At 53.0% G+C, this 11,648-nt stretch overlaps 1 protein-coding gene across 6 annotated transcripts in view; it reads right to left on the bottom strand.

Moving 5' to 3' along the window:
* SLC7A9 (solute carrier family 7 member 9) overlaps positions 1 to 11,648 on the bottom strand; it is a 32,711-nt gene that overhangs the window by 16,032 nt on the left and 5,031 nt on the right. The window contains exons 2-7 of one of the 6 annotated variants that reach the window (XM_037729801.1): positions 10,991 to 11,257; positions 9,764 to 9,834; positions 6,701 to 6,878; positions 4,938 to 5,049; positions 1,900 to 2,047; positions 1,388 to 1,630 (exon numbers count right to left, since the gene is read on the bottom strand). In XM_037729801.1, the coding sequence (XP_037585729.1) occupies positions 1,388 to 1,630; positions 1,900 to 2,047; positions 4,938 to 5,024 (478 nt within the window). In that variant the 5' untranslated portion in view covers positions 5,025 to 5,049; positions 6,701 to 6,878; positions 9,764 to 9,834; positions 10,991 to 11,257. Of the gene's footprint in view, positions 1 to 1,387; positions 1,631 to 1,899; positions 2,048 to 4,937; positions 5,050 to 6,158; positions 6,315 to 6,700; positions 6,879 to 9,763; positions 10,270 to 10,990; positions 11,258 to 11,648 lie in introns of those variants that run through there. The other 5 variants (XM_037729802.1, XM_037729800.1, XM_037729803.1 and 2 more) reach the window with 5 other exon arrangements.

The raw sequence follows: 11,648 nt of genomic DNA, 5'->3' as shown, positions 1-11,648 counted from the left end.
TTTTTAGATAGAGTCTCACTCTGTCACCCGGGCTGGAGAGCAGTGGCACGATCTCAGTGATCTCTGCCTCCCAGGTTCAAGTGATTCTCCTGCCTCAGCCTCCTGAGTAGCTATTATGACAGGTGCACGCCACCATGACCAGCTGATTTTTGTATTTTTAGTAGAGCTTGTCTGGAGCTTCCAGCAGGGAGGCATAGCTACTCGTATACCCTTGACCAAAAGCCAGCCCTCCTCTGTCGGGGATGCTTGTCCTCTTCGACTGGGCATGCGGCTTCAGGAGGGACACACGTGGAGTGGTGAGGGAGGAAGGGGACACTGGCCTAGCCAGCCAAATCAGCCGAATCAACCCTGGCAATCAATGGGGTGACAGGTGTCCCTGCCATATCGCTCTCACATCCAACTTTTGTAATTTTATGTTTATTTATTTAGAGATGGAGTCTCACTGTCATCCAGGCTGGAGTGCAACGGCACGGTCTCTGCTCACTGCAACCTCTACCTCCTGGGTATCAACCAGTTCTCCTGCCTCAGTCTCCTGAGTAGCTGGGAACACAGGCACGTGCCACCCCACCTGGCTAATTTTTGTATTTTTAGTAGAAACCGGGTTTTGCCATGTTGGCCAGGCTGGTCTTGAACTCCTGACCTTAAGTAATGCGCCCACCTTGGCCTCCCGAAGTGTTGGGATTACATGCGTGGGCCACCGTGCCCAACCTCTTTTATATTTTGAGACAGGGTCCAAGGCTCAAGCGATCCCCCTGCCACAGCCTCCCAAGTAGCTGGAACACCGGCGCATGCCACCACACCCAGCTAATGTTTCTATTTTTTTGTAGAGGCAAGGGTTTCACTAGGTTGACCAGGCTGGTCTCAAACTCTTGGCCTCAAGCAGTCCTCCCACCTCAGCCTCCCAAAGTGGTGAGATTCCAAGTATCGGGCACTGCCTGCGGCCCACCTCTGCTCCCCCCCCAGCCACCACATCTATCTCCCAAATCCCAAGAGGGAAGATCCCACTATGGGAGCTTAAGGACCTTTAAAATGCACCTGGAGATGACCTTTGCAATCCAGCCGGGCTGCCTCAGCCGGCAAAAAATTATCAGGGCATGGTAGGCAGCCTCCCGAGTAGCTAGGATTACAGGCACCTGCCACCATGCCGGAAAAGGAGCCGGGCCCCGAGCCAAGGCTCTGCCCTTCAGGACAGCTTGCAGCCTCCCTCTCTGTAGCCCCCACGGGCATGGGGGTCCCCAGTGTGCAGCACCCACAGGTACAGCAAAGGCTGATGCCAGGCCATGCCTGGCCTCGCACCAAAGACTCCAGCTCACTAGTGGGGAGCTGAGGGCAGAGTCCCCAGACAACCAGGTCTTTTCTGACCCCCATCCTGGGCTCGGGTACTCACAGATGGCGGCGGCAGCCAGGCATTTCACAACAATTTCAGGAGGCTTGCAGCCTGGGTAGAAGGGTGAGCACACATACTCGGAGAAGCTGAGGCAGATAATGGCGAAGGACGAGGGCTTCATGACGAAAAGGCTGGCCCAGGAGAAGAGGTAGGCGGGGATGGGCCCGTAGGCCTCCATCAGGTAGGGGTACTCACCCCCAGACTTGGTGATCATCGTGCCAAGCTCTGCATAGCACAGGGCACCTGGAACGCAGAGAGTAAGGGCCCACAGGCCGCTCGTGAGGCACTGCCCCTACCCCAGGGGCTGTGTTCCCCCGGGGGACTGCGTTCATATGGAGGGCCACCATGGTGTGCCCTTGCCAGACGGCCCTGAGCTCCAGCCGCTGGACATTCAGACCAGCCTGATTTACACCTGTTTGCCACACAAGCGCCGAGAGGGACCCCGGCAGGGTGAGGGCTGGCACAGATAGCGCCTGCCTAGTGTGCCCCACCAGGGAGCCACGTCTCTTTACCCAGCGTCGAGAGGACCCCGCAAGCCGCCCATATGATGAGGCAGGGCCCCACGGCTTCTGTGTTGCTGAGCACAGACTTAGGGGAGATGAAGATCCCGGAGCCGATGATGGTGCCCACGATGATGGAGATGCCACTGATGAGGCCCAGCTGGGTGTGGAGGAAGGGAGAGGGCGTTAGTGCCACGCCCAGGCCCAGCCCAGAAGTCCAGGCACCACCCCCCTCCGAAGGGCCAGGGCAGGCCCAGCCAAAGCTCATGCTCCAGGCGCTCCCAGCCTGGGCGGCTGCTGTGGCAACATCAGGACACCGCTCCCCGGGCTTCGCTCACATTAACTCGAATAATTCTCGTGACAGTCCCGGGAGCTGGCCATGCTGTACCACCCCCACAGTGCAGAGGAGGACACTGGGGCACAGAAACGTTAGGAGGCTGCTAGAACCGACTCATGTCCCGCCCCTACCCATGATCCTGTGTCCTCAATGGAAAGGCCGACTTGGCAACAGCTCGCCAATGAGAAAGGTCCTCAGGAAACGCCTCTGCTCTGGGCAAATGAGAAAGGAGTGTGCCACCAAAACAGAGGAAGTCAGGGCCTGGAATCCTGGCCAGAGGTGCCGTGCAGAGTGGGCAAAAAAGGCCTCCCAGAAACAGAAAAGTCATGGGGACTGTGAACTTTCTGTGGTGCCATTTTATCTTATTTTTGTTTGTTTATTTAGAGTCACGGTCTCCCTCTGTCGCCCAGGCTGGAGCCCAGCTGTGCAATCATAGTTCACGGCAGCCTCAAAGTGCTGGCCTCAAACAATCCAGCTCGGCCTCCCAAAGTGCTGGGACTGCAGGCGTGAGTCACTGCGCCTGGCCCTGTGCCACTTGCTAGGATGTGAGCTTTCTCAGAACAGAACCGAGCTCAGAAAGACATCAGGTGATTCCATTCCTGTGAAGTTCAAGAACAGGTGACTCTAATCAAAAGCCCTATGAATTCAGGGCTGGGTCCCTGCCTAGAGAGGGGCAGGAGGGGGCTTTCTGGGGTGGCACATCTATCAAAACCCATCAAACTCAGCACTAAAGAATCGCACATTTCAGCAAGGGGCGGTGGCTCACGCCTGTAATCCCAGCACTTTGGGAAGCTGAGGCAGGCGCTTTACCTGAGGTTCGGAGTTTGAGGCCAGCTTGGCCAACACGGTAAAACCCCATTTCTACTGAAAAATACAAAAATCAGCCAGACATGTTGGCGCACACCTGTAATCTCAGCTACTTAGGGGGCTGAGGCAGGAGAATCACTTGAACCTGGGAGGCGGAGGTTGCAGTGAGCCACTCACTACACCTGAGTGACAGAATGAGACTGTCTCAAACAGCACTGCACATTTTACTGTATATAAATTACACACCAATCAACAACGAGGAAAAAAAAAATCCGAACTGAGGCCCTACTCATAACACCTGCCTTCAGAAGCGGCCCCAGCCAGATCTCCAGAGCCTGAAGTTTCCAGCACCTGTGTTCACCTGGGAAGAGGCTGGGCTTGGAGTCAGATCGCAGGGGATGAGGGGCTCCCAGCTGCAGGCTGCCACCCTGGGGACGCTGCACACACAAGCAGGATCCCTGGGGCGCAGCATGAGCTTTCAGGGACAAGGTGCACTTCCAGGGCAGGGAGGGACGGTCTCAGCCCTCCTCCTCGTCTTAGCCCTGCCCAGGGCTTTGTTTTGGCTCCGGAACCCTCCCCTGCCTTCTGCTGAGGGACTGCCTGGGTTCTGATCTGGGTGATGTCTGCATTCACCCTGAAGTTGCCTGCCTGAGAGGTAGACCTAGCTCAGTTTTCTGTTTTTAGACTAAGGTCTCGCTCTGTCGCCCAGACTTAGAGTGCAGTGGCACGATCATGAGTCACTGCAGGCTAATCTCCTGGGATCAAGCAATCCTCCCACCTCAGGCTCCCTAAAGTGCTAAGGTTACAGGCGTGTGCAACCACACCTGGTCCCAGCTCAGAAGACACATCTGGGGATTTCTCAGTTGTGTTTAGGCTCTTGCTGGGATCTAGCCTAAGACTGGCAGAGAGGCAGGGGGCTGCAGCCCATCGTCTACCTCCTGGGGACCCCAGCCCCAGGCCAAGCCATTTAGGCCGTGCCAGCCCCCAGTCAAGCCCTAAAGCCTTGGTGCCGTCCCTCCTCCATCCCTTCTGCTGCCAGGCACAGGAGCTCTCAGAGGCCCCGCCCAGACCCCTGCTCTGGAAGCAGCTGTCCTGAGCTCACCCACGGCTGTCTTTCTCATCCTGGGAGCCTGAAGCCCTCCTGCGCCTCCATGCTGAGTACCTGCTGCTCCCAATTGCCTGGGCCTGGCGTGGTCCCTGTGTCCAGCCCCAAGGTTCCCTTTCCCTCCAGGCCCAGGGCCAGCCCCAGCTGCTCACTGCAGCCCCTCAGGGCGGCTGTCCCTGCTAGATGTCTGTAACACAGAACGGGCTCTGCTGGGGGCAATACTTCCCATCACTACAGCCACTGAGACATAAGAGGGACAGGTATTTAGAGGGGACCCAACCATCAGAACGCCCTCTCTGGCTGGGCAGAGTGACTCACACCTGTAATCCTAGCACTTTGGGAGCCCAAGGTAGGAGGGTCATTTGAGCCCGAGAGTTCCAGACCAGCCTGGAACCAGACCAGCAACATAGCAAGAGCCTACCTCCACAGAAAAAAATTTCTGAAAGTTAAACATTTGGCAGTGCCTCTGTAGTCCCAGCTACTCAGGAGGCTGGGGCAGGAGGATCGCTTAAACCCGGGAGGTGGAAGTTGTAGTGAGCTGAGATCGCACCACTGCACTCCAGCCTTGTTGACAGAGCAAGACTCCATCTCGGGGGGTGGGGAAAGAACATGCAGAGTTCCCTTGGAAGAGGGAAAGAGGTAAGTCCAGAGATTGTCCCCTCAAATTAAAGAGCACCTCTTCTGCCCTGTCATTAGAAATCAGCAGGGACTTCACTGCCTGTGCCCCCCCCACCCCCCACCCCCTGTTCAGATGCCCTTGCCTAACCTGCAAAGGGCCCGCCCCATCAGAGACCACCTCACCTCCTTTTGGAGACTGGTGGTCTTGGGCTCTTGGCTCTGGATCGACTTCTCATCCTCTCTCCGCTTTCTCAGGCCGGTCTCCCCCATGTTTCCTCCTGCTGGTTCCAGGAGACTGCAAGGAGGATGCACAGTTGAATCTTCGTTCAGCAGAAGTGCAAGTCTGGCCTGGACTGGGGAGCTGGCTCCAAAGCACAGTGTTGGTTATTGCTGCAGGTGGGTGCTGGCGCCAGCCCCACAGGGCTCATGCGCTGGGCCCCAGAGTCCAAGTCTGTCATTCACGTCGTCCAGGCAAGGGAGCACAGCTCCCTGCTACTCTCCAAAGCTCGGCTGCTCGCTTAGCTCTCTCCCAGACAGGCCCCGGGAGCCTCCTGGCCCATGTGCTTGTGCCTTGAAAGTCATTCTACCTCTGTGGTCCAGCTTTTTTTTTTCAAAAGTAAAAATGCATTTAACAACATCCTGGGCTGGGTGCCGTGGCTCACGCCTGTAATCCCAGCACTTTGGGAGGCTGAGGTAGACGGTTCACTTGAGCCCAGGAATTCAAGACCAGCCTGGCCAACATGGCGAAACCGTCAATACTAAAAATACAAAAAAAAAAAAAAATTAGCTGGGTGTGGTGGTGGGTGCCTGTAATCCCAGCTACTTGGGAGGCAGAATAACTGAGAATAAGGCAGGAGAATCGCTTGAACCAGGAGGCAGAGGCTGCAGTGAGCTGAGATTGTGCCACTGCACTCCAGCCTGGGTGACAGAGCGAGACTCCCTCACACAAAAAATTAAAAAATTAAAATATCCTGGAATGTATTTATCAGAATCAAGTCTAGGGAAGGAAAGTTTGTCTTATCATTCCTCCCCAAGATTAAAGGCACCCCGTACATCACAGATCCACAATACAGGTACTTTTTCTTTCTACTTTTAAAATGTTTACTGTTATTTTTTGTAAAGACGGGGTCTTGCTATGTTGCCCAGGCTGGCCTCCAACTCCCGGACTCAGGCAGTCTTCTCACCTTGGCCTCCCAAAGAGCTGGGATTACAGGCATGAACCCCCATGCCCGGCCGGTACTTTTTCATTGAGTGATGAAAGGAATGGAAAAATTGCTGAGGAAACCCAGTTTCAGACTGAATTAGGAGATATCCACGCACCACTGTACCCTCTCTCTCAATAAATTCTCTGTCCAGGCGCTGGCCAGGAGAGCCGTGAGCCTTCCTGTCACCCACCGACCTTACCTTCCTCCGTGACCCTGCAGAGCCGGAGGAGCCGCGGCCCAGCTGACCACCCGTGCCTGCACGGTCCAGCTCTAGGAATGGCCATGTCTTGTGCCCAGGAGTGGAGGAAGTCAAGAAGGTACAGAGGTCAATAAGGGTAATTATTAAACACCTTTTTTTTTTAAGCAATGAAGCGTAGATACGCGACATAAAAAGGGGAGGGTCAAGCAGATCAGTTTCTCTCCGAAACCATTTTGTTCATTTGTGTCTATGTCAGGTTATCTTAAAACCAGATGGTCCCAAATCATCTACCTGTTTTACACAGCGATAAAATAAATGATGCCTTCTTTTATCTTTGGGAATCAGATGAGATAAACTTTGGAACCAATTCTCTAATTGCCTTAATAGGCTGTATTTAAAACTCAAGTCAGGCAGCACCAACAGGAACTGCTGTGTGTGCATAAATCTGCTGTTGGTCAGTTTCCTCCCTGCCCAGGAATTTCTCCAGCCCTGGGCCTGCCACTGGCTGAGCAGGTGAGAGTGGCCGAGCCTTTCCCACTCACCTTTACCAGTGACAGGGCTTCACCACTTGGAACCACAAGCAGTCCTGAGGCCCCTGCGTCCTCCCTGCAGCTGTGGCCAAAAGCCAGTCAGGTCTGGCTGTGGTACTGTTCACGTAGCCATGTCATGGCTCATCAGACACAAGGGACACAACACCTTGCCCATCAGGGAAACGGGGGCCTACAGGGGAGACGGGAAACACAAGGCCAGGGAGCTCTGGTCCCCATCCAGGGCTGCCAGGGTCTGGATCTCTCCAGGAGGGAGCAGAAGTTCTCCCCACGCTGCTATCGGACCTAGGCTCAGGCGGCAGCCTCAGCGGTCAGTGCTAAGCCCTGTCAGATAGGGAAGGAAGCTCCTTATGAGACAGGCAGGAGAACAGCCTGGTACAGCCTAAACACTGCGTCTGAATCATCGTGGCTGTCATCTTCAGCCAAAACTCTGGTAGCTTTGCCTTTGGGCAAACTTAGCTGCATCCCACATGTTGGATGGAACCTAAGGCCAGGGATGGAAGAAACTGGGCCAGTCTGTGGGGGCCAGTTTGGGGCAAGCAGAGCAGAGAGAGAGACAAGTTTCTCTGAAGGCCATCTGTACAACACGGGGACCCTTGGTGTCCCAGAGGCAGGGTCCTGATTTAGAAATTTGTCACCTCCCATCTTGGGAGGGCGCAGCCTGTTCACCTGCCCGCCATGCCCGGAGCCCTGGGTAGACAGCCTGGAGAGTAGAAGCCAGGGGCTGACACCCCAGATAGAACCTGCCCAGGGGTTGCTGGGGTCATTCCTCCTAGCGCTGCGGCACTCATCATGGCACCTGGCACATCCATGTTTGCAGACCACGACAGAGACGCCCTGCACCAAGTGCCCCAGCAGATAGCCCTGCAACCTCACCCACTACCTGCAAGGGCTCGGCTGCTCTGCCAGGATCAGCGTCTGAATCTGCAAAGTGGGGCTAGCAATGGGCGCCCCCTCATGGAACACATTGAACTTGCACATTCTTTGGATGTCCAGGCCCTGGTCTTCCTGAGCCTTTGCCAATGGCTGGGTGTGAGGGTTTTTGGTTAAGTCAGAAACCTCCACTTGAGTTCATTTTGGGTCCACAGTGAGCGTTTCTGAAGGCTGTTTCTTAAAGCTGTGTTTTTCACCCCAGTCCCCACCTCTCCCTCTTTGAATACACAGGGAGTATTCGAGTAATTCTCATAAGCTTCTTCTCGGGGAAAATATGAGGATTTGATCTAAAAAGCAAAATCTTCTCCAGTTCTTGAAGACGGTTGGTTCATTGTCCATCCAGCGCTTCTGCCACGTGGCTGAAGTTTCACCTCCCTGCTGTCGGTTCTTTTTGTTTTTTGAGATGGAGTCTCACTCTGTCACCCAGGCCGGAGTACAGTGGTGCAATCTTGGCACACTGCAGCCTCTACCTCCTGTGTTTAAGCAATTCTCCCTGTCTCGGCCTCCCGAGTAGCTGGGATTACAGGCATACCCCACCACACCCAGCTAATTTTTATATTTTTAGTAGAGATGGGGTTTCACCATATTGGCCAGGTTGGTCTCAAACTCCTGACCTCAAGTGATCCACCCGCCTTGATCTCCCAAAATGCAAATCCTACTGTGATTTTTACCATTTTATTTATTTATTTCTTGAGACTGAGTCTCACTCTGTCACCCAGGCTGGCGTGCAGTGGCACAATCTCAGCTCGTTGCAACCTCCACCTCCCGGGTTCAAGTGATTCTCCTGCCTCAGCCTCCCGAGTAACTGGGATTACAGGTGTGTGACACCACACCCGGCCAATTTTTGTATTTTTAGTAGAGACGGGATTTCACCATGTTAACCAGGCTGGTCTTGAACTCCTGACCTCAAGTGTGATCCACCTGCCTCGGCCTCCCAAAGTGCTGGGATTATAGGCACGAGCCACCACGCCCAGCCTACCACTCTATTTCTTGACCTTCACTTTCAACCTGTGCTTTTCCCTTCTGATTGCAACAATGTTTGCAGTTTGAAGACATTCACAGCATCTGCATTTTATCTTATATTTGGTGCACATTTTGTTTCAGTTGGGGAGGGGAAAATGCTTCCCTCTACCCTCTGGATTCTTTGGTTGGGCTTCAAATTGAGACTAACGGGAGGGAAGCTTTTAATTATGTGTATATGCAACAGAGTCCCACGAAGCAAGAGACTTGAAGAAAGGCCAGAAGACTAAAGCCTATATAGCATCCTGAGCTATATAGAGATTAGGGGCTTGGGGTTTTCCGGGCTGTTGGAGACTAGTAATGGGATGGCAAGGGAAGGAAATGCATGGTGAATAAAGGTCATCCTGTTAGGCAAATATAAGTCTCTCAGGTAATAAATATTGTCTCTTCCTGGTAGATACTTGTACTCAATGTAAATTTCCTTCATGACATACATTTCTTTTGCAAAGGTCAGCTTTTCAGAGCTACACCTGTTGTGTCTGCAGTTTCTTAGAATAACCAGCTCAACATATTCCAAAGAAGTATATTTTGGGGTGACATATATGTGGTTTTCTACATATCGTATTTTGGCGGTTGTTATGTCCTGACCCAGCATTTCCTTCTTCTGTGATGGTTTGTGTTTAAGACAGGGTTGCTTGCTCCCAGGCTAGAGTGCAACGGCGTGATCATGGCTCACTGCAGCCTTGACCTCCTGGGCTCAAGGGATCCTCCCATTTCAGCCTCTCAAAGTGCTGAGATTACAGGCATGAACCATTGCACCTGGCCTCCTGTGATGGTTTTAAAGACGTCTTTAATCCCATAGTGTCAACCCATTTCTGCACAGCCTCTGGGATGCCCAGCTGGGCGCCGTGTTCTCTAATTCACTGTCCTCATGACAGAGGCAGGGTCTTGGGCAAACATTCAGGCAGAGGCTGTATCTTCTTTCACTACTGAAAGCTTGTTCCAGACCTGCCTTCAAGTTTTCAGACTTTCTCCTATTCATTAAGTTCACTCAGTCTTATATCCTTCCTACTGCTACTGACAGTAGTATTTGGGGATTTGGAGGGGGACCCAAAGACAGGTATAACTGGCACATGACCACAGATAGAAGTGGTGCTCCCTTACCTCCTGAATTCCAACCAGAAGAATTTGTGATGAATCAGCGGTGTACAAGGGCTTTCAATGTCAGGGACGTACTGCCTAACAATAAAACGATTAGCAAGGAAAGCATAAAAACTTCAAGCCTCTTATCTAGTAGCAATCTATATATATCCGACAACTATTGGAAAGTACAATTCTGCCTTCGAACTTTGTCCATCATTTTTACATGTTCCAAGTAATATGGTTTTACAGGAAATTACCTGCTTGCGGAAGCCAGCGCAGTCACAGCACGCCGTCAAAACACGACTTTTCCCATCCTGCTCCCTTCCCCACCGACTGTTCATGGTCACCGCCCCTTTTCTCAACCATGGTGGTCACACGTGATGAAAAAGCTGTTTGCTGCTGAGGTTGGGGAAAGAGGGTTCTGTGTCATCAAAGATCTTTAATAAAGAGGTATTATTTTGGAGGGCTGGGTACTGTGGCTCACACCGGTAAAATCAGCACTTCGGGAGGCTGAGACAGGGGGACTGCTTGAGGTCAGGAGTTTGAGACCAGCCTCGGCAACATAGCGAGCCCCTGTCTTTACAAGAAAAAATTTTTTAAATATTAGCCGGGCATGGTGGTGTACACCTAGAATCCCAGATACTCTCAGGAGGCTGAGGCAGGACGACTGCTTGAGTCCAGGAGTTCGAGGCTGCAGTGACCTACGATCATGCCACTGGGCTCGTCTGGGTGACAGGTCAAGGCTCTAACATAGGGAGGTGCCATTTTATGTAATCTTGTTTCTGTTTGCCCAGCATCCACAACTTGGGGGAACTGTCCCTTTATGGGGGACACTGGTGGGCTACCAACCAAAGGACCTCACTTCTCTGGCCACACAGGAGGACTCAGGACATTGGCTCAGCCAAGAGGCCACTGTCTCCCAGGATTTGCTATCTGAGTGAAGCACAGGGTAGGCTGACAGTGTTCGACTACTGAGAATCACCCTGGGCAACAGCTATTCTGGCTTCTGTCCTTCTCAAAACATGGTGTGAACCACCAAGTGTACATTTCCAAAATATTTCCTTCTTTCCCTTAACATTGGGCAGTATAATTTCTGTTGCTTGCAACCCAGCCCTGGTATGTTACATATACTACACACAAACCTCTCACTTTCAAAGAATTATTCTTAAATAAAATACTCAGGACCCTCCTGACCAGAGGAAACAGATGCTCCAGGCTCCTAATGACTCCAGGCAGCAATGCTCTCACCTCAGTGCACTCTTCCTCTCTCTCATCTATACCTTCTGTAGAGTGCTGACACACAGGTGGACTGGGGAACAAGGGGATGGGGGCCCAGAGCACCCAGCACAGATGCGGGGAGCCAGCCTGGGTCCTCAGCAGCAGGTGGCTTGCCCAGTTCCAGGAAGCGGCCTCAGGCACTCTGTAGTTTGAGGTCACCTTAGCCCAGCCTGGGTCCTCACTACCTCTGTTCTGTTGTTTGTAGACACTGGGCCTGCAAAGCAGCCCAGCAGGGTCCTGCAGGGGAATATCAACTATAAAAGCTGTACTTCTCCTTTCCCTCCAGCACCCTCCCACCCAGTCCACCCCTAGTCAAAAATGAGGAAAAGAGACGAGTCTGAGGCTAGGCGCGGTGGCTGTTGCCTGCAGTCCCAGAACTTTGGGAGGCCGAGGTGGGCGGATCACTTGAGGTCAGGAGTTCGAGGCCAGCTTGGCCAACATGGCGAAACCCCGTCTCTACTAAAAATAAAAAAATTAGCCAGGTGTGGTAGCACGTGCCTGTAATCCCAGCTATTCAGGAGGCTGAGGTGGGAGAATTGCTTGAACCTAGGAGGCAGAGGTTGTAGTGAGCTGAGATCACACCACTGCACTCCAGCCCGGGTAACAGAGCAAGACTCCATCTCAATTA

Source organism: Cebus imitator, unplaced genomic scaffold, assembly GCF_001604975.1.
Source record: "Cebus imitator isolate Cc_AM_T3 unplaced genomic scaffold, Cebus_imitator-1.0 Scaffold318, whole genome shotgun sequence".
Classification (NCBI taxonomy): domain Eukaryota; kingdom Metazoa; phylum Chordata; class Mammalia; order Primates; family Cebidae; genus Cebus; species Cebus imitator.
Note: the sequence above shows the minus strand (reverse complement) of the source record. Positions and strands in the feature narration are given on the sequence as shown.